We start from the raw sequence: 22,147 nt of genomic DNA, 5'->3' as shown, positions 1-22,147 counted from the left end.
CTCTTGTTTCCTATAGTTTCCTGTCTCCTTTTTCTTTCTTTCTTTCTTTCTTTCTTTCTTTCTTTCTTTCTTTCTTTCTTTCTTTCTTTCTTTCTTTCTTTCTTTCTTTCTTTCTTTCTTTCTTTCTTTCTTTCTTTCTTTCTTTCTTTCTTCTCTCTACCAGTGACCTTTGGAGGCAAAGATACCAAAACTAAACTGGGTAGGGATCACAGCTCTAAGGATGCATTCAACACACACCTTCTTGCTTGTGTTCTTGAGTCACTTCCAGGTCGCTGTTTGGGGCAGGGAATAACTAACACACCGCCTATATCTGAGTACCCGAGACAAGTCACTTGTCCTAAAGGAAAGGAAGATTAATCAAGTCCTCTCATGATCCAGGGACTCTTTTCTTCACTTTCATCATACTTCGGGATTGAATTAACCCTTGGTCTAGGCAAGTGAATTGGAGGCTGAAACAAGTTAAGGGGCAGCAGTTTTTCATGAAAATTAGAATGGAAAGCAAATTCAAACTTACATCTCAGTAAGCATGCATTGTATTGTGTCATTAGACTTGTGTATTATTAATCCATATGCATTCAATAGCAACTATTTCTATTATTAAATTTCTTGTTTTTCAAACGTTTCTTCAAACACTTTTACAGGGGACACTTGAAGATCAAATCATCAGTGCCAACCCCCTATTGGAGGCTTTTGGGAATGCCAAGACTGTGAGGAATGACAACTCCTCCCGCTTTGTGAGTGAAGCATATGTTACAGGATCTAAAAGCCATTATGACTTTTTAGCCAATAGTATCAGCTGTCTCATGATATAATGTTTGCATTTCACATCTTTGGATTGATCATGACGGTGTTGTCCTGGGGAAGTCCAGCTGAAAAGAACTGGCTTGCTTTGTGCTCAGGCAGCTGAGAAATTAACAGGCAATTCACAGATCAGTTTTGTGTGTAAATCTTAAAATAATGTTTTGTCTTTGTTAACCTGTGGTCCAGCGATAAGACTTTCAAGTGGGGCTGTGGAGTTGGTACGCCAAACCTTCGACTCCGACTCCTCTATTTTTCTACTGTCCGACTCCACCCTGGAAAGGGCTGTAAATGTCTTTTTAAATTGGAAGCTCTCATAGGAGCATTTTTATCGCTGCCTGAATATGCGCTGATCTTGGTATCACAGCATTTGTCTTCATCTGGGTCCTGTGTCACACATTGACACACAAAATGTTTTCCATCTTGAGTTATGGTGAAATGCTCAACTACAGCTGACTTCATGGGAAGCTTCTTTGACATTTTGAATTTATATTTTTAAAAATTTGTCAATCAAAATTTATTTTGAAGCCGGAGTTGGAGTCGGTACATTTCTACCGACTCCAACTCCACCCAAAATTGCTTCTGACTCTGACTCCGACTCCACAGCCCTGCAAGTGCTGGCATTTTAGTTTCATTTTTGCTTCAGCAGCATCTCCTTGTCTTCTAAATTTGTCTCATTTTAAGAAAGCAGATTGCATTTTGATGTATTGCAGGGAAGCTGTGCATATCAATAAATGCAGAATAGCAAAATACAGGGATTCAGCAATTCCAGTGAACACATGTAGCTTTTCATACACATTGGGTTGGATCCAGGCTTGGCCATGCTTAAAACAGACCCACTAAAACCAAGGGGACTTGTTAGTCATGGCTACATTAACTCCCATTGATGACCTAGTCTGGACCCAATCCTGTTAGGAAATGCCTGTGTAGATAATGTTTCCTTTGAATAAACTTGGTTTTAATATAGAAAGAATGTAAAGATAGGGCTAGCCCAAAACATTTTGCTGTCGTAAGGTAAAAGACAGGCAGTGCCCTCATTTCTTTTGTATTGACAGTTGAATTTTACTTCAGCCCTGACAACAGGATAGCATTTTCTACTGTAGCTCAGGACAGCAGGCTAGATTAGGGAGCACATGACAGGCTGTGTGGCACACACAGATCTGTCCTCCAATACCTTGCCTCCACTCCCCATGGCCCAACATCTGTCACCTGAGGCAGCTGCCTCACTCTGCCTAATGGTAGGGCAAGCCCCATTTACCGAAATCATGCATTCGCTTATTAAAACATTTATATCTTACCTTTTGGTTCCTCAACTGAGCCCCCAAAGCAACTAACATCTTTCATGAAAAACAAAAACTTAAAACAGCTGTTAAGCCCCCCTCCCAAAATAGAAGGAACAACACCAATAAACAAAATATGTTAAATTAAAAAAATCCAAAATAGATCTAGTCCTTGTGTCTGTTTTTTTCTGAAAGTCACTAGATCTGTTATGACTTGTATCTCTCTACTTTGCAGGGCAAATTCATTCGGATTCATTTTGGTACCACTGGAAAGCTGGCATCTGCAGATATTGAGACCTGTAAGTACTTTTATTAGAACATTGCCAATAAAATATCAAACTGGACTTACAAATATTAAATGTGTATCTCTGTTGCAGATCTGTTGGAAAAGTCAAGAGTAACTTTTCAGCTGAAGGCTGAGAGAAGTTACCATATTTTCTATCAGATTCTCTGCAATAAGAAGCCAGAACTGATTGGTAAGTAAGATTATCTGTTGTTTCTTTCTTTCTTTCTTGAATATCTCAGATTATCTGGTAAAGCAGAAGAAGATTTTATTGTGGCAGTGGTGGTGTGGGGGAAGAGAATTGTATTTATTTTTCAAAACCATTTAATCTCCTTCTGTATCTGAATCTAAGATGCTCTGTGCCAATTATCAGAATCTTCTGTTTTCACTTCAGAAATGCTTCTTGTTACAACAAACCCTTTTGACTATCCATTTATAAGCCAAGGTGAGATTACAGTCCAAAGCATTGATGACCAAGAAGAGCTAATAGCTACAGATGTAAGTATAAATGGTGATAATGACACATGATACTTATATAATTATTGAGTAATCATTTAGGCTAATTGCTGGCTTCATGTTACAGACAGCTATAGACATCCTGGGCTTCACTTCTGATGAGAAGGTTGCAATCTATAAACTGACTGGGGCAGTGATGCATTATGGGAACATGAAGTTTAAGCAGAGACCACGAGAGGAGCAGGCAGAGCCAGATGGCACTGAAGGTACATAAATCTGCGGCATCCACCATTCAGAAAAAACTTGTTTCCAGATCTCATGGGGGGAAAGGAAGTTTAATGTCAGATAGGCAAAGTATCCCTGGAAATATTCACATTAAGGCTGCATACACACAACATTATATTCTAGAATCAATTGAGACTAAGTTCTTCTTTTTCTTCTACTTTATCCACACACAATCTAGACCTATTGCGTATTTTTGCTCCCATGAAAAACGCTTCTTGACAAACTGGTTTTGTTCTGAAAATAAAAGTTATTTGCAGATTGATTCTGCTCTAACACACGTGTCCATTTGAAAACAGATTTAGGCAGTCCCAGCAATGGGGGGTGTATCCACACCTGCCCATTGAGGTTGTGGGTGGGTGTATACCAAGATCACAACTTTTCAAAGGTGTGATCTAATCAAGGGGAGGGTTTTCAAACACATATCACATAACCACATCCACCCATCTGGATAGCAGGATCTACAATAAATCTAGACTGAAAGCAGCATGATGGGGATGAGCATGAACGAATCTGTATTTTTGTACTACAAACGGGTACGTGTGTATGCAGCCTTAGAGGGATTATATAGAGTTTTTCCCTATTTTGGGGAATTAAACTGACTCTCTCCCCCTTGCTTAATTACAATGAGTAAATTATAAATACAGTTACAATTACAACTGGAATTGTGATTATCCAATTGTCAAATGATTTTTGCTTTCTGCATTGATTGAGATGTAAGGGCTAGGAATGAAAATACATTATCTATAATCCTTCATGATCTCCATATTTCTGAAACAGCTGTTGATGTGTGTCCTTGTTAATTAAAATTGTTTAGGTTTCAAGTGATGGCTAATATTAGCTTGTGCTGTGGCCAGATGTTTTAATGGTTTCATCAAATTTGCTCTGCCATTTCCACTCTCTGTATTCAGGAACCTGGCAGTTCTGAAAGAGTTTCATGAATATTTGCTTCTCACATGTTATTTTATAGTGGCTGACAAGGCAGCTTATCTGATGGGCCTAAATTCTGCAGATTTGTCGAAAGCCTTGTGCTTTCCCCGAGTCAAAGTGGGAAATGAGTATGTGACCAAAGGTCAAACTGTGGACCAGGTGAGCCCACGCAACAGATCAACATCATTTTCTAGCTTATGTGAGGAACTCTTACTTGGGCAAGGTACATTTCTTCCTTTCAGTATGTTCTTTAGCTTGGAACTATCAGTTGGGAGGGGTTAATTCTATCTGGTGACTTCCATCCAAGCTAGATTAATTTCACTAGAATGCTTTTTAGAAAAGGATACACCAGCAGGGAATCTATGGGGATGCAGTGGTTTTAGAGACAGAGAGAAATTTCTGATAAGATGCAACATCTACATGACATTCAGTACTATCACCACCATCTCCTTTCAGGAATCACTGGGATAAAGCAACTTGCTTTTCCCGCCCCAATTTGGAAGGAGACGTTTGAAGTGGAATGATCTGGTATTTAAGCTACTTTCCTCCTGTGCTGGGTTTGTGAGCTTCCATTTAGCTAGTTCACACTGTTATTCCCAGTTCATTCCTATCTCCTAGGCCAATTGATTCACCAACTTGCACAATGACTGGTTTCAGCAACACTGATGTTAACTGTGCACTGGTCCCTAATTGTCTGGAAATGTTACCTGCAGGTGCATCACGCTGTCAATGCCCTTTCTAAATCCGTCTATGAAAAGCTGTTCTTCTGGATGGTAGCTCGCATCAATCAACAGCTGGATACAAAGTTGCCCAGACAGCACTTCATTGGGGTTTTAGATATTGCAGGCTTTGAAATCTTTGAGGTATGTATCCATTGCATTTTTTTTGGCTCTCTGGTAATTAGTTAAATTCACCGCATCAAGTAGCCTTGTTCCAGAAAGGCGGCTTATAAATATTTCTAAACAGTAGAACCTCAGCAAAACGCGGGTCACTGAACAATGGATTCAGATATACTGCAGGTATGACAACGTCTCCTGAGAAAAATATTGTTTATACAACACAGCTTTCGTTATAACATAGAAGCCCTATAACACAGTCGCATTCTTTGCCCCTGACCCTTGCGTTATAGTGATGTTCTACTGTAAATATATGTCTTTTGCCATCCACACTCTGTCCCAAAATGTGGTTGTAATGGGTGATGCAAGCAGCTGGGGGTTAAAAATAATTTCCCCATATTGTAGACTTCATCCATCTGTAGAGGAAAGGCAGGAACAGGCTTTGCACATTCTCTTCCCTTTTGGAGAGGGAATGGTTAAAGTGCCAACCTAACCCTAAAGAGGCTGGAGCCATGAACAAAGAAAAGCTCCAGCTGCCCCCTTCTGCTTGGGCTCACTAACATAACGTCTTTCCTTTAAAATCTGTGAACATATATTTTTTAATTCCTTACCCGTGGTGTCTTTGAAGCCATCGATATTAACAGAATATATTCTGTTGTCAGTACAACAGCCTGGAGCAGCTGTGTATCAACTTCACCAATGAAAAATTGCAACAGTTTTTTAACCACCACATGTTTGTGCTGGAGCAAGAGGAATACAAGAAGGAGGGAATTGAATGGACTTTTATAGACTTTGGAATGGATTTGGCTGCCTGCATTGAGCTTATTGAGAAGGTACCTTGGAATATTATTGTGTAAATAAACATTAATTCCAGAGAAATATATACTTCAAAAAAACTGTTTGTTTTTCAATTCAGCCAATGGGCATTTTTTCCATCCTGGAAGAGGAGTGCATGTTTCCTAAGGCAACAGATACTTCTTTCAAGAACAAGCTCTATGACCAGCATCTTGGGAAATCTGCCAACTTCCAGAAGCCTAAGCCTGCCAAAGGCAGAGTTGAGGCCCACTTCTCCCTGTTGCACTATGCTGGCACTGTGGACTACAATGTCACTGGCTGGCTGGAGAAGAACAAGGACCCTTTGAATGAAACTGTTGTGGGGCTATATCAAAAGTCTTCAATGAAAATTTTGGCTAATCTTTATGCCACCTTTGCTGCTCTAGATGATGGTAAGTTATGGAAACCCTTTCCATTATTGTTGTTAGTCATTTGTTACCCAAAGATCTCTAAGCGGCTTACAACATATATATATATATATATATATATATTATAAAAACAAAACAATAAAAAACAATGACCTCAATACAGCCTCAGTGTCAACTCAGTCTATCAAATGCCTAGGATAAAGGTAAGTCTTTATCTGGTGCCAAAAATACGTCAGTACAGGCACGAGGCATACTTCCCTGGGGAGTGCATTCCACAGATGGGGAGCCATCACTGAAAAGGCCCTCTCCCTTGTTACCACCCTCAAAGAGGGGTCCTGGAGAAGGGCCTCAGAAGAAGATCTAAGGGTCCAGATAGGTTCATATTGGGAGAGGTGTTCCAAAAGATATTGGGGTCCTGAGCTGTAAAGATCTTTATAGGTTAAACCAGAATCACTCATTGATTACATTTGCCTTACAATTATGTGATCTCTTGCATTGCACATGGTTAGAAGGTTAGCTAGAGGTGCTGATCAAAAGAAAGCCAATTGTACTGATGTCCTGCTTTCCAGGGGAAGGTGGTGGTAAGAAGAAAGGAGCCAAGAAGAAGGGGTCTTCTTTCCAAACTGTTTCCGCACTTTTCAGGGTAAGTCTTACAGACATCCGCACAAAGAGCAGACTACAGATAGTTTATATATGAACAACTAGTACAGCTAATGCAGTCATATATATGGAACATCCAACTCTGTAAATACATATTTTTGTAGAAGTAATTCTCATTAAATGGACTGCTGTCCTTAATAACATATCATTAACTCAAATGCTGGAGTCTACAGTTCTGCCTAAGAGGATATGTCACTCAGTGATACATCTGATTTTCACCCTTTGTTGGAGACTGGATGCTGGGCTAAATTGGCCATAAATCTAAAGAAAGTGCAGATCTTATTAACCTATACACTTCACTTGAAGATTTCCCAAATGCATTAAAATAAAACTAAACATTTGTAAATAAATATCCTGAGGCTCTTTTTATCAGAATATTATCATTTTAACAGCATTGTAATACAATACTTGAGTTATAGATTTTTTTAAAAAGTTCATTTTAAGAGTTTAAAGTTGCTGTGTCCAAATTATAGGAAAACTTGAACAAATTGATGTCCAACTTGCGGACAACTCACCCACATTTTGTGCGCTGCATCATCCCCAATGAAACCAAAACTCCAGGTAAATCATAAAATCTGGTGTGGAATTCCAGGAAGAGTTTAGTGGACTATTGGAAAGCTGCCCCTTTTTTTGTTTTGTCTTCTTTTTTTCTTTCTTACACAGGTGCAATGGATCACAAGCTTGTCCTGCACCAACTGAGATGTAATGGTGTGCTTGAAGGCATTCGAATCTGCAGGAAGGGATTTCCAAACAGAATCTTATATGGAGATTTTAAACAAAGGTATGTCATCTACATTTTCTATATGGATTGAAGCCATTTGTTAGGAAAACAGTATGTAGACCTCTTGGTAACAATGACACCCTTACCTACGACCAATCAAACTCCTGTTTGAGCATCACATTTTCTTCCATAATACATAACAAATCTACGAATGTTATCATGCTACAATTCACCTGGCCTCAGACAGGTGGCGCTGCGAACTACAGCATGACAGGAAGTGGTGGATGGGTGGCCCAGGCAAGCCATGGAGGACAACCAGAACAGGTTGCCGCAGGCCCCCAGCTCCACTGGCTCCTCAGCCTGCTAGCCTTGGGCTCCCTGACACCTGGGATCCAGATCGCCACACTGGCTGGTACTGCTACTGGCCACCTTCCTCCTCCATGACTGGCTTTGGGATCCACTGCTTCTGCTGCCATCCAGTCAATTAGGATGAAAAGAGAGTCTGGCAGGAGGAGAAATGCAGGAAGGAGGATGGTAGCCAAAAGCAGCAACCAAGCCAGCCTGATAATCGCCAGGCTGGCTGCTGCTTTTGGTGAGCTCTAAAGGGATGTGGTTTTGGGAAGGTCTAAGAGGATTGGGGGTGGTTTAGGCAAGGGGGTTGGGCAGGGTTGGTTGAGTGAAGCAAAGAAAGCAATGGCAGCAGCCTCTAGTATACTATTACTTAAATTCAGCATTTTTTTTGCATAAAATAGGCTTTTAAATGCTGCATTGTCCTCTGACTTTGCTTTTGCCTGGGCAACTTTCCTTTAGTATTTTGTACAATCCAGATAAATACGTGGATGTTAAAAACTATCATAACCTCCTCAAGTTAACCACAATCTTGCTGCCTATTTGTGAATGGTCATCTAAACTATTAGATGTTTAGAAATGTGTTCCAGTGGGACAGAGCTTCTTCCTTCTCTTCCACTGATTTCAGTGCTGAAATGAGCTGTTTGTTTTTAAATGGACAGATACCGCGTTCTGAATGCTAGTGCTATCCCAGAGGGCCAGTTTATGGACAGCAAGAAAGCCTGCGAGAAACTGCTGGGATCTATTGATATTGATCACACACAGTACAAATTTGGACACACCAAAGTAAGCACTTCTCTGTGCTGAGAAGGGTACAACCTTTAAACATGCAAGGCAGCGACTCTACTTTGCATTCTCTTTTTAGGTGTTCTTCAAGGCTGGATTGCTGGGCCTTTTGGAAGAGATGCGAGATGATCGTCTAGCATTGCTCATCACCCGCACACAAGCTATGTGCAGGGGATACCTCATGAGAGTGGAATATAAAAAAATGGTGGAGAGAAGGTAGAATGTCTTTCTTTTCCAGTGCATTTGTCAGTTGACACTGGACAGCCTTAACTTAGTAGATGCACAGCCTTCTCCCTTGCCATGCATCCCCAAAAGTGTTAGGGGAAATATAGCCTACGATGACAGAAACACTGAAAAGCATTTGAAACACCTCTTAAAACTTCCACTTTTCTTTTATGCAATCCTATCGTGTCCCTAAAGTTTCCTTGTGCTGTTGGAGCAGACCTTGCCTTTTTTTTGTTATACATAGAAATGATGGCAAAACTGAAACTAGCTGGTAAGGCTGCAATCCTAACCCCATTTACTTGGCAGTAAGCGACACTGGATTAAACAGGATTTACTTCTGAGTAGATATGTTTAGGATTGTGCTTTAAGACATCTGGAACATAGGAAGCTGCTTTATACTGAGTCTAACCATTGGTCCTTCTAGCTTAGTATTGTCTATACTGACTGGCATTGGCTCTCCAGCGTTTCATTCTAGGTTCCCTCTGTGTCTTACCTGGAGATGCCAGGGATTGGACCTGGCATGCCAAGTAGATGCTGTACCACTGAGCTATGGCCCATCCCCCAAATCTGCAAATCTGTTCCCCTGGAAATCAGTTAACTGCAGATGCTAAATCAGATTTTTCAGAAGGGGGTAATGTGCACTATTTTACTCTTGAATTAAGGGGACATATTCATTTGAATATTGTTAGCGGGCGCTTGAAATATTGCAGCTGGAGCCTCATTAAGGAATACCCAAGCCTTCCTTAGGAAACCCTGATTTGTGTGTGTGTGAATCACATACTTTACACAGTGAGTAACTCTGTGGATTGTTTCCATCACAGGGAAGCTATCTTCACCATTCAGTACAACATTCGCTCATTCATGAATGTCAAACACTGGCCTTGGATGAAGCTGTTCTTCAAGATTAAGCCACTGTTGAGGAGTGCAGAGTCAGAGAAAGAAATGGCCACAATGAAAGAAGAGTTTCAAAAAACCAAAGAAGAACTTGCTAAATCTGAAGCCAAAAGGAAGGAGCTGGAGGAAAAAATGGTGTCTTTGTTGCAAGAGAAAAATGACTTGCAGCTCCAAGTGCAGTCTGTAAGTAATTCACATGTATCTCCCCATGGTCAGTTTTAGGAAATTTGGCTCTCTAAGCAAATTATTAAATCTCCCCAACCTTTTCCCTCTCCTCCATTTTAGTTCAGTATTCTATTTTCAGATTCTGACAGACATTTTACCCCTTCAGGCATCATAAACGAGGCAGGATGTCTCAGTCAATCCTCTGCTGTTAGCCCAGTGTTTCATATAATAGAAGTGAAAATTTAGGGAGTACTGCTGGTGGCTGCTACAGGTAATAGCCATCAATAGCTCTGTTCAATCTTTTTTAAAAAGCTATGCAATTTGCCATTGCAAAGTCCTGGGTCAATGTGCTCCATATGCCTGGACCGGCTAGGCTATTTTCATCCTTCACACTGCTTTTGTCTCCCCATCTCTATAGTCATGTTATTCAGCTATCCGCTGTTGAGAGCTTCAGCTTGCACTATCCACTTCACAGTAAATTCCCAGTAAGATCTGTACTCTGTAATGATGCCACTTACCCTGCTGCCCTTCACTGCCCTTCACCACCCATCTTAGGCTGCTCATCTCCTTCTTTCTGTGCCATCTTGTTTCAGGGCTGCCTTTACTTTGCCATCCTGGGCTCCTACTATGAGAAAGGGCAGGATGGCTGGCTGGCTGGCTGGCACTTTGAGCAGCAGAGGCACATTCACCCTAGCTGTAACTGGGAAGAGAACACCCTTCCATCAGCTGCTACAAGAAAACTGACTCATGCTACAACGTGCTCACCTATGGCAGCTGTGTAGGATCAGGTTCTCTTGCAGGTCTAGTGAGGCTCAGGATACTTCTAGCTTTTGAGGGCCCGAGCCATAATAACAATAAAAAATGATGAAACATGAAAACAAAATAAGGCACAAAAAAGAACATGTGGTTTGTTTGTATAATCAGCTGATCTGAGAAGACATGTTCAGTTTGGCCTAATCTTGTGCCATCAGAACATATATATTTTATTAATATTTATGAACATTTTCAACTCCTTAATATGACAAAATCTGTATCAGCTAACAAAAAAAGTATTTTACCAGGTTGCACCTCTTGTTTGCTTACATTTGCAGCTCTAAGGTGAAAAACAAGTTCTGAAACATATCAAATGCCAAAAAACCCCACAAGTGTCTAAATTTGAACCCCCCTTTGAGCTTGAACTTGGGCCCCTGAACAAATGGCCCTTTTGCCCTTCCCCATTGGCCCTATGTAGGATTGCCTAGTGGCTGGGCCATCTCTGAATTGCAGTGATTGTGATTTTTTCCTCTCCCCATCCCCTGGAACAGGAAACCACTGTGCCATAACAGAAACAGCCGTTGAAAACTTCCCCTCCCCTCAAATAGTTTCAAAAGCAGCATGTCATGTGAGTCTGTCATATGAGAAACACAAGTCTAAAGCCATCTTGACTGCACAGAATTGGTTTGGATCCTCCTCATAAAGTTAACAATCACAAAAGTCAAACCTTACAGTTCCCTATAAAGGGAGACCAATTTGGAGAATGGGTATATACTGTTACACTGCCTCTTGGAGTTGAATAACAACAAATATCATTCTCTTTTCTCTAATAAGGAAAGTGAAAGTTTGGCAGATGCTGAGGAAAGGTGTGATCAACTGATCAAAACCAAAATCCAGCTGGAGGCTAAAATCAAGGAGCTGACTGAGCGAGCAGAGGATGAAGAAGAGCTGAATGCAGAGCTGACAGCCAAGAAAAGGAAACTGGAGGATGAGTGTTCTGAACTAAAGAAAGATATTGATGACCTTGAGCTAACACTGGCCAAGGTTGAAAAAGAAAAGCATGCCACTGAAAACAAGGTAACCTCTTTTTAATATTGCTGTTCAAAGGCCATTTCCAATTTATGTTTTCTACCTGCTGAGACATTCAGCTGCCGTATAAATACAATTTTTAAAAAACGGTCAGACTTCTCATTCTCATGCTACAAATAGCTAATTTGTTATGTAATATGACTTCCCATTTTGTTCCTCTATTTGTGCAGTTGAAAGATAGTAAGTAAAGAACAAACACAAAGAGCGAGCTTGCAACAATCCTAATTTAATAATGTCTGTCCTTGATCAGTATTTCAGTTGATCCCAAGGCCATCAACAATGTTATGCCTTGTTTTATAGGTTAAGAACTTAACAGAAGAAATGGCAGTTTTGGATGAAACTATTGTGAAATTAACCAAGGAGAAGAAAGCCCTCCAAGAGGCCCATCAGCAAGCTCTTGATGATCTACAAGCTGAAGAAGACAAAGTCAACACTCTCACTAAAGCCAAAACCAAGCTGGAACAGCAAGTTGATGATGTGAGAAAGTTAATCTCAGTCACTCTTGAATTTTGTCTCTGCAAACATCGCTAAGTTAATGAAACTGGTGTTTGAGCCTGTAAATGTAGCCAGGTGGAACTCACACATAACCGAGACACAGGGCTGTCCTGCTAACATGCACTCTTGCTTTTAGCCTGTGAATAAACACATGAAAGAAACAAAGGGGGAGAAAAATAGAGTGCCAAAGACATACTTTAAGGTCCCTGAGTTGGGAGGAGATCCTATGGAAGCAAATCACTTGCAGAACAACAGTGGATGAGGAACACTACCTCTAGTTTGCACTGACTGTTGGCATGTGGAAATGGGGAAGGAAGATTTTGATGGTCTTTTGCTTTCTTGCTCAACCAAAGATATATCCAGGAGGGGATGGTGGAAAAGCTCACATTCTTCCTAGTAGATGTCCATTCCCTGCTAAGAGGCTCACTTCACACTTTGTGAATATTGAGTTTAACCCAGTGAATTAATATCAGTTGTCCAAGATACCCATCTCTGAGACTGGCACTAACATTAAGCTTGTGTTGCAGCTGGAAGGTTCCTTGGAGCAGGAAAAGAAAGTCCGCATGGATCTTGAAAGAGCCAAGAGAAAGTTAGAAGGAGACTTGAAACTTGCCCAAGAATCCCTAATGGACCTAGAAAATGATAAACAGCAATTAGAAGAAAAGCTGAAGAAGTATGGAATGTGTAAATTGTAGTTGCATATTAAACTATGTTTAGCGGGCAGCTTTTTAATTAAACTACTTATCCCATTTCTTTTCAGGAAAGACTTTGAGTACAATCAACTACAAAGCAAAATTGAGGATGAACAAACTTTGGGTTTGCAACTGCAGAAGAAAATCAAAGAACTACAGGTATGAATTGTTTTTTTCATACTTAAGTTTTCATCCCAGCTCATTTTTACTTCATAACAAGAAGAAAAATGTTTGGTTCTCAATAATCACCGCTTAGTTGTATGAATGGTATATAATAGTATGTGTCGTCCTTGCTGTAAGGCTGAAACTTGGCTGAATGAAAGACAGAGGTTGCTTCCAGGCTTCAGCACATTTGCACAGATCTCTCAGCCATCTGGGTAGATGCTTAGCACAATAACATTCACCTTCATAACCCACCCTCAAGAAAGTGGGTACATTGCAATAAACGGCAACAATACTACAGTGTGCTTGCATAACAAATCTGCTTGTTTTAAAAAACCAGACTTTATGCAGTAAGAAAGGTGACAGGAAAAAGCACTGGGATAATTACTACTTGACAGTGTTGTTGTATAACCTCTGCGGCACCAATTTTGTGCAAAAAAACCAGGAAGAGTGCTCAGTAAACAAGTTGTCTGGAAGCAACGGAAGACAGAAGTTTAATGAGATTAGTTTGTTCCAGATATGTGCTTGGCAGCTAAAGCCAAAAAAAGAGTTAGGACCACAATAGCTCCATTGTCAAGTTGTTTGTAATGCAATACAAATAAACTATGATGCTTTTAAAAACAATCTACTTTCAAATGTGTGCATCTCTGAGGCAGCTATTCCATGTCACTGTTTCTCATTTCAGTCTATATCCAGCACAAACTTCTTCCGTTTAAATCCTTACCATTAAATCCTTTTCACATATTTGCCCCGACCTAACTTTCTGCTCCTGTTTCCCAATATATCCCTGGTTTTGTCCTTTGCACCTTCAACTCACTCATTCTTGGCTGGCTGGCCCAAAATCTCCTGCTCTCTTCATCACTGTTCCCCTCACTGCCCGCTACTGCTTAGAGTTTCTTTCCTGAACATGTACACAGTGTCAACTCTGTCTTTCTTCAAATCCCTCCTCCAAAATGCTCCAGTTTCACAAAGCCTTTGTCTTAACCCCCTTGAATCTTCATTCCTAACTGCAGCTTAGCCCAAGTACATGTAACTGCATTCTCTCACATTTTCCCTAGCTCTTCCTCCCATCCCTCTGCTGTCTTCATCACTGTTAATTTCAGATTTCTGAGCAATTTGTCACTCTCTGAGTAGAAACACACTCACTGTTCTGTCAGTTCCAGTGCGTCTGCATCTCTCTCTTCTGAAAATGGGGACACAAACTGTAAAACCTTGTGGGATCAGCTTGTGTGTTGTTTTTTAATGCTTCAAAGAGATTTTGCAACTGATTGGAAAATCAACCCATTCCCCCCCCAGGTGTGGTCAATGGAAACACTTTGATCTGATGTCTGGTGTGTTTACAGCCTCTTCCTCTCTCTTGTGGCTTTCAGCTGCATCATCTTAATTAATGGCATTGTGTCAATAACATAACTACCCTTTCCTCCTTCTGTATAGGCTCGGATTGAGGAATTGGAAGAGGAGATTGAGGCTGAGAGAGCAACTCGGGCTAAGGCAGAGAAGCAGCGGGCTGATTTGGCACGTGAACTGGAGGAAATCAGTGAGAGGCTTGAAGAGGCTGGAGGGGCAACTTCTGCTCAGATTGAACTGAATAAGAAGCGGGAGGCAGAATTCCAAAAAATGAGGCGTGATCTGGAGGAATCTGCCCTGCAGCATGAAGCCATAATAGCAGCTCTCCGCAAGAAGCATGCAGATAGCACTGCTGAGCTTGGAGAGCAAATCGATAATTTGCAGCGTGTCAAACAAAAGCTGGAAAAGGAGAAGAGCGAGTATAAAATGGAGATAGATGACCTGGCCAGTAATCTTGAGTCTGTTACCAAATCTAAGGTATTTGAAAGTGAATTAAAGGGCGTCTTTCACAGTCTAAACTACAAATGTGTATTTTCAGTTGCGCACAGCCATATAAGCACATATACACGAAGGCATAATATATCATTCTTTCCTATTTCATTTTTTTAATCATCTCAGGCTAATCTAGAGAAAATGTGTCGTACATTAGAGGACCAGCTTAGTGAACTAAAGGCCAAGTCTGAGGAAAACCAGAGATCAGTGACTGATCTAACGACGCAGAAAGCCCGTCTACAGGCTGAGGCGGGTAAGGAAAATAGTGGATATGGTCTAAGTTGCAACCAAGGGCCTTTCCAAGACCTTCTTTCTATCATTTGCTACAAGGTGCAAGGTTTTGATTATTCATATTCTATGGAAACTGTGCAATGCCTCTTTATCTGCAATGCATTTTTAGTCTACAGCCTGAAGATAACCTGAGACACCTGTTGAAAACACAGACCAGGCTTCGACGAGGCTAAATTGGTTTACATTGAGTATTGAGCTGGCAGAGGACTAATTTGGTGTATGAGTGTGGAAGCAGAGTTTAAAGGTTGTATGGGAGAATTTCTGGGACCATCAGTCTAGCTTGTTGCTGACATAACAGGGAGTTGAATAACCTGTGTGATGACAAATGAAGAGAAAGCAAAACAGAAGAATATGCAATTCTGGCTTTGGACTTCCAGGACTCGCTTTGTGTCAGGACTCACCAGGATGAACCTCTGAATCTGTATTGTTAATGCCAGTGCTGAGCCCTGGAGTATGTGGGCTGAGGAAGGAAGAGAGATCACCTGGGAAGCACATATATGTTGCACAGAAGGAGGGAGCATGAGTGACTTGCACTCCTTCAGTTTGCACTTCTGGCTCAACTTGTAAACTGCTCCATATAGTGAGATGTGCAAACTGTGCCTACATGTTGATCACATGCACCTCACCATGGGGGGAGTTGTGCAAACTTCTTTTTTTAATAGGATAAACTGAAGGTGCAAAAAGAAGAGACATAAGTGGCTTGTGCTTTCATTCTCCCCCCTCCTCTACAAAACTGCCTTGAGCAAATTCAGAGTGAATTTCAAACACTATTGAATAGCAAAACCCAAACCCAATATATCTGAGATTAGGGCTATGCTAGGGAATGCATTTTCTAGGAAGACTTGTGCACTAGTACTTCTGGACCAGCAGATCTGTGAAAGGAAGAGTGTTTAGGGGAATAATTTTCATAGACATAAGGTTCATACAGCTCGCTCTGTAAGTTAAGCCTGGAAGATATAAAATCACACCTAATGCTATAGAGAACATCACTGATATTAGCTTATGTGTGCCTATTTGCATAAAGGAGCAAATCAAGAATTTGTCTTCTTTGGTCAAAGGTGAACTGTCACGTCAACTTGAAGAGAGGGAGAGCATAGTATCCCAACTTTCCAGAAGTAAGCAAGCATTTACCCAGCAAATAGAAGAACTGAAGAGGCAGCTAGAGGAAGAGACCAAGGTATTCATAAGCACAGAGTGCTGGGGAATGTGGGTTTTCTTTCATGAAAAATACTATCTTTCCATAGGAAGATTTTAAAATAATTTTCAACACTTTAGACACATTTGTCAGCAAGTTCTCCTTCGTGCAGTATATACCACAAATGCATCATGAAGACCTGTCAATGGGAGTGTGTCTAAAAGTGAGTGGGGATGTGCCTATTTATGGAGTCAGGCCCTTGGTCAGCAAAAACAATACCTACATCATGTGACCCAATTATATCCCATGCTGTCAGGCCAGGTCTCCAGTTTTTAGGCTTTAATCCTATTCACACACACCTGAGAACAGCGTACTGGGAATAAAAGCACAATCCTATACACTTACTCATCCTTAGTAGATATGCATAGAATTGTGCTGTGAATGCATTTTCATCCAGTTTTTAATTTTTCCTGTATCTGTCAAATAAAATACCAACTCGCTACTTGCAAACATTAAGGCTCTTTTTATTTTATCTATACATTTTGGGTGCAAGTATCACTGATGTAAAAATAGGTTTTAACTCAGTATGGAATATGGAATATGCTCTTGAGCATTCATAGGTCTTCTCAGTACAGTGAATTGCTTTAGTTTTGTATAAATAAAGTAGCCTTTGCTTTGTACTGACATTTGTCAGGATAACTTTAGTTTGAGATGACACAGAAGACCACAGGCACTGTTTGCTCTTATAGGGCAATCATAAAGACCACCCCATGATAGCAACAGCACATTTGTAAGAACCTATCAACTGAATTCAGTTATGAATGGATGCATGGTGTACTATTAATTTCTAGGCGAAGAATGCACTGGCCCATGCCTTACAATCAGCTCGCCATGACTGTGACTTGCTCCGGGAACAATATGAAGAAGAGCAAGAAGCAAAGAGTGAGCTCCAGCGTGCTCTGTCCAAAGCCAATAGTGAGGTGGCTCAGTGGAGAACCAAATATGAGACAGATGCCATTCAACGCACAGAAGAACTGGAAGAGGCCAAGTAAGTGTTGCGGTGAGAAGTGGCAAGTTAACATTTCATTTTCACACATTACCTTCAATCCACTTTTTACACTCATAAGAGTTACCTATTCATGTAAGCAGCCCAATATGAGTCACCAATTCCTCATTCTCAGATGGAGAAAAGTTTATGATCTTCAGCACATGTATTTCAGCATGATGGAAATCATAAAACTGGATGGATTACCAGCTTACATGTTATACTGCCCATGTAAATGGATTTCTGTCTAAGAAAAAGCAGCCCAATGTAGTGTGTGAATTTGTTCTTATAAAATGGGGTATAGTGTACTAAAAATTGTAATACATATTACATAACATTTTACCTTTGATTTCAGTCATTTAACATTCCCATTCCACCTAAAAAGAAAGTGATGGCATTTCTATGATATCAGATCTGGCTGTGTATAATTGAAGAAGATTCATCTTAAAGAATAAACTAGAATTCGACAGAATAAACTTTGAGATTAAAATCTGACACCTCCCTACAAGCTGTATATACTGTCCATGTCTTGGCCAAAAAAGAAAAAAAATGAAATCAGTTCAAAAGGATAAATTAATACAAGTCCATTTAGAACTTTGAGGGTAAGGGAGGATCTATTTTCCCCCCTTCCAATTCTCCAGTGATATTCATAATTGCTGACCCCATTCTGAATTTAGTGGAGGTGAATTTGCTCATTCATAAAAAAAGAGGTTAGTGGAAAGGGTATTAGTATATCCTAGTGTATAACTAGTATACCCATAACTAGTATAAAATAGTATAAGTTGTATTTCACAACCATGCAGGCCTGCTGTTCCTGTCTAGCATATAGATATTTGAGTGCAGCAGAACTGGCGGATGGGGCAAAGCGGGAGTAGCTGGCATTTGGAAACTTTGATCTATGCAGTAAGATGGTGAGGAGGGTTTGGAGCTAGGACGTAGTGCTATCGCTGTATGCAGACAGCTTTCCCTTCTTTCTTTTTAACTTGGAGTAGCTGGATGATCTAGGCTGCCACGCAAGAGTCGTCACAAAGGAGAACTGGGTGGCTTTTTATTATTAATTTCGAGATTATACAATACATTCATATACCATCAACATTTTCAGTCCAGCCCTCCCCCCTTATAGGATTAACAGTACACTAAAAAACTAATCTGATTTTGATCTCATCCTAACCCTTTCTATTTCTATCAAATTTCACCTCAAGTAAATATTAACTGCCACTTATTAACTAATAACAATTCTATTTTCATCTCATTCTCATTTTCCTTTCAGTTGTTCCAAGCAGCACCAGGATAAAACTAAATTGAAAAAAAATATTTTTTTTGTCCAAAAATGTTTAGTGGTGTAGTGGTTAAGGTGTTGGACTACGACCTGGGAGACCAGTGTTCAAAACCCCACATAACCATGAAGCTCACTGGGTGACCTTGGGCCAGTCACTACCTCTCAGCCTCATGAAAGCCTATTCATAGGGTCGCCATAAATCAGAATCAACTTGAAGGCAGTACATTTACATTTTTTACATGTGTAGTCACATTTATTTATGCATTTGCTGGCAATGAGCACTGCTTGAGGAAGCAGTATATGAGGCTGTGCTAATCATGTAGTTTTCCAAGCATGCAGGTGTCTAAGCTATACTAAAACAGGGCAAATCTATAGACAAAAGGGATGTCATTGTTAAGATTTGACTCCTTTAAGGAAAAAGCTGGCTCAGCGGCTTCAAGAAGCCGAAGAACATGCTGAAGCTATGAATGCCAAGTGTGCTTCCCTGGAGAAAACAAAGCAGAGGCTGCAATGTGAAGTAGAGGACCTGATGGTGGATGTTGAGAGAGCAAATGCACAAGCAGCTGCTCTGGACAAGAAACAAAGGAATTTTGACAAGGTATGTTTCCCCTCTCTAGTATCAGTCCTTAGCTGAGGAAAAGGGCACAACCACAACCACTCTTTATCTCAAGGTAGCAGGGGTCATTTGACACTGCAGATATGCACTGCCACTTGCTTCTTAGCCTGATTCTCACTTCTACCTATTAAAATAATTTAAAGCCCATTCTTTGGAGCCAGAAAGACACTAGCAACTTGGCCCAGATTTGAGGAATGAGGCCACCATGCAAAAGCCACGGGCCCTGGTCTAATCTGCGGAGAAAAGGATCTTCCAAATTTTATAAATCAGTATGGATATGAAATCATTCAGGCTTCCTGATCAGGGCTGATTTATTCTCCTTTACCTAGACCACTCAGGGTCTCATAATTAATCAACATTCAATCACTTGCAGTTGAACTGGTGAAGTGCCTTCATTGAAAAGTAGTATCCTTGACATGATTTGAGGTGATATGATTGCTCTGCTTCTGGAGTTTGGTCTGTGATGGCTTTTCACACACTTATCTTAATATCCTTCCATCATGGAATTCAAGGAGGCATATACGTAGAGTTCACATGAGGTCTCCCATCCAGGTATTAAACAGGTGAACATCAGCAAGGTAGATGTATCATGTGCCTTCAGACTATGCCTTGGGATATGCAAGTCATGTGTTGGTGTTCCTATGATCAAAGGATATGTGCTCTCATCTTCTCTACTCTGAGGGCAAGAGTGCTTTGATGTGCTTCTGGAGAAGAAGACTACCAGAGAATTGCTGTGGGGGGGGGGGAGTAGTGGAATTGGGGTGTACAGTTTTATCAGCCAGTCCTCCACCCCACCCCACTTTATTTTCTCTGTCAGTGGAAATCCAAACAAAGAGGTTCCTGTTAGAGAAATCCCATGTGAACTGTCGTTGCTTTGTACCCGATGATATCCAGAACGGCTACTGAGAAGATTAGTTTAGCAAAGAAAAAGCACACACAAATAAATATGGCAACTAATTCAAACACATTGGATTTTAAGATTTTGGCAGAATGGAAGACCAAGTATGAGGAGAGCCAGTCAGAGCTGGAAGGCTCCTTAAAGGAGGCACGGTCCCTGAGCACTGAACTCTTCAAAATGAAGAATGCTTATGAGGAGACGCTAGATCAGCTGGAAACAATCAAGAGAGAAAACAAGAATCTACAGCGTGAGTTTCTTCCTGGCTTTCTTTCAATTTGTTGGTTATTTTGACTCTAGAAATAATAATTCACAGTGCAGAGAATCTCAGGAATAAGTAAGGTTTGCCAACTTTTCTTTGTGCTTTTAGCAGTGGTATGACGGGCAGACATTTCCCCATTACTGCACCTCCAGTCCATGAAAAGCTGCATCGACTGGGAAACTGCCCATCTTGGCTCAATGGTGTGCAGAACTGTGGCCAAAAATCAGGAGAAGGCTAAGAAGGGTATATGCTCTTTGTTAGATTAGGCACATTCTAGCATTATGGACTTAAAGGAAATATTAATATTCAGTTCAGAATGTCCAGATCTCTGCATGTTCTTAGTCTCATTCTATGAGAAGACAAGGCTATCCTTATGTCATTAATGACCCTGTTTTCAGAACTGATACTTCCCCCAGAGGTTCTTAGCAAGCACTGGCAACAGCAATGGCTTGATTTACCTTCACATGGTACATTTTTGTCCATTGTGAGCAGTTCCAGGCTTCCCTGGAATCATCATCATGGGTATAACTGGCACAATTTCCTGTGATTGCAAAACACAGTCCATGAAGTTTCACAGGTTATGTTTTGGAGTGTCTGGGATATCTTGAATGCACAAAAAGATGTTTTGTGAACAGGATGAGTGGAGAAAGGAAAATGTTCTTGAAGATGACACAAGAAGGCACAAGTCTTAATTCTGCTTATGTTACTTGTGTACAGCAACTCTTTGCATATGTGAGGCTCTTCTTGGTAATGCTAAGAGGCATTTCACTTTTCTGGCATTCATTTATCAGCTCTGTGTGTGTGTTCTAATTTTTCCTAGAGGAAATAGCTGATCTTACAGAACAAATTGCTCAAAGTGGCAAAATGATCCACGAACTTGAGAAGGCCAAGAAGCAAGTAGAGCTGGAGAAATCTGACATGCAGATGGCTCTAGAGGAAGCAGAGGTAAGATGCCAAGAAATAGTAGGAAAGTACAAGTGGTCATTAATTGTGTTTTTGTAAAGGTCCTTTGGACAGTGGTAGATGGAGATGCTCATTCTTTGCAGCTGATTAACACAAACCACACTCAGCTGAGCTTTGCCCTCCAAACATTTTGCTTGGCCAGCGGTCACCGTGGCATAGTGGGACCACCACCTTAGCTTAAGCTAAGGGGCAACATGGATGTGTAATTTCCCTAAGTCATTTCAGATCTACACTTTGAGGAAACATCCATTTTGGAGCTGAATCGTTAACAGGTGTTAGTTAACTAAGCTTTATTACTTTGTGGTAAGATCACCAAGAGAACAAAAATCCTCTAAAAATATAGGTTTCCTCCCGGAACCTCAAGTATCTCTGTGTTTATTTTCCAATATTCCTTGAACAGGCTGCTCTTGAACATGAGGAGGCCAAAATCCTTCGCATTCAGCTTGAGTTGACTCAGGTGAAATCAGAGATTGAAAGAAAGATTGCTGAGAAAGATGAAGAAATTGATCAGATGAAAAGGAACTACCAAAGAACTGTGGACACGATGCAAAGTGCATTGGATGCAGAAATACGGAGCAGGAATGAGGCTGTGCGGATTAAGAAGAAGATGGAGGGAGATTTAAATGAAATGGAGATCCAGCTGAGCCACGCAAATCGTATTGCAGCTGAGGCACAGAAACACCTCAGGAATGTCCAAGGGCAGCTCAAGGTACTTATCTTTCCAATTGGTCCTTTATATCAGGAGTGGATAACCTATGGCCATCC

At 40.7% G+C, this 22,147-nt stretch overlaps 2 protein-coding genes across 27 annotated transcripts in view; one reads left to right on the top strand and one right to left on the bottom strand.

The window, feature by feature from the left end:
• ADPRM (ADP-ribose/CDP-alcohol diphosphatase, manganese dependent) overlaps positions 1 to 22,147 on the bottom strand; it is a 151,383-nt gene that overhangs the window by 78,591 nt on the left and 50,645 nt on the right. For 18 of the 25 annotated variants that reach the window (XR_009761323.1, XR_009761326.1, XR_009761328.1 and 15 more), the window contains exon 4: positions 7,243 to 7,457. The exons of 3 other annotated variants lie outside the window; for them this stretch is intronic. The gene's annotated coding sequence lies outside the window, so the exon portion shown is untranslated. Of the gene's footprint in view, positions 73 to 7,242; positions 7,459 to 22,147 lie in introns of those variants that run through there. 4 more of the 25 variants (XM_061616421.1, XM_061616423.1, XM_061616422.1 and 1 more) reach the window with 2 other exon arrangements.
• LOC133380007 (myosin-3) overlaps positions 1 to 22,147 on the top strand; it is a 37,741-nt gene that overhangs the window by 9,301 nt on the left and 6,293 nt on the right. For both annotated transcript variants that reach the window (XM_061616408.1, XM_061616409.1), the window contains exons 8-34: positions 642 to 734; positions 2,314 to 2,377; positions 2,456 to 2,554; positions 2,756 to 2,859; positions 2,945 to 3,083; positions 4,070 to 4,188; positions 4,743 to 4,892; positions 5,528 to 5,698; positions 5,782 to 6,091; positions 6,637 to 6,710; positions 7,201 to 7,288; positions 7,391 to 7,508; positions 8,459 to 8,582; positions 8,662 to 8,798; positions 9,629 to 9,884; positions 11,454 to 11,696; positions 12,009 to 12,185; positions 12,731 to 12,876; positions 12,964 to 13,054; positions 14,492 to 14,881; positions 15,023 to 15,149; positions 16,246 to 16,364; positions 17,174 to 17,370; positions 19,061 to 19,244; positions 20,242 to 20,407; positions 21,240 to 21,364; positions 21,783 to 22,091. In XM_061616408.1, the coding sequence (XP_061472392.1) occupies positions 642 to 734; positions 2,314 to 2,377; positions 2,456 to 2,554; positions 2,756 to 2,859; positions 2,945 to 3,083; positions 4,070 to 4,188; positions 4,743 to 4,892; positions 5,528 to 5,698; positions 5,782 to 6,091; positions 6,637 to 6,710; positions 7,201 to 7,288; positions 7,391 to 7,508; positions 8,459 to 8,582; positions 8,662 to 8,798; positions 9,629 to 9,884; positions 11,454 to 11,696; positions 12,009 to 12,185; positions 12,731 to 12,876; positions 12,964 to 13,054; positions 14,492 to 14,881; positions 15,023 to 15,149; positions 16,246 to 16,364; positions 17,174 to 17,370; positions 19,061 to 19,244; positions 20,242 to 20,407; positions 21,240 to 21,364; positions 21,783 to 22,091 (4,320 nt within the window). The remainder of the gene's footprint in view (positions 1 to 641; positions 735 to 2,313; positions 2,378 to 2,455; positions 2,555 to 2,755; positions 2,860 to 2,944; positions 3,084 to 4,069; positions 4,189 to 4,742; positions 4,893 to 5,527; positions 5,699 to 5,781; positions 6,092 to 6,636; positions 6,711 to 7,200; positions 7,289 to 7,390; positions 7,509 to 8,458; positions 8,583 to 8,661; positions 8,799 to 9,628; positions 9,885 to 11,453; positions 11,697 to 12,008; positions 12,186 to 12,730; positions 12,877 to 12,963; positions 13,055 to 14,491; positions 14,882 to 15,022; positions 15,150 to 16,245; positions 16,365 to 17,173; positions 17,371 to 19,060; positions 19,245 to 20,241; positions 20,408 to 21,239; positions 21,365 to 21,782; positions 22,092 to 22,147) is intronic.

This window comes from Rhineura floridana, chromosome 3, assembly GCF_030035675.1.
Source record: "Rhineura floridana isolate rRhiFlo1 chromosome 3, rRhiFlo1.hap2, whole genome shotgun sequence".
Taxonomy (NCBI): domain Eukaryota; kingdom Metazoa; phylum Chordata; class Lepidosauria; order Squamata; family Rhineuridae; genus Rhineura; species Rhineura floridana.
The sequence above is the reverse complement of the archived record's forward strand: the minus strand, read 5'-3'. Positions and strand labels throughout refer to the sequence as shown.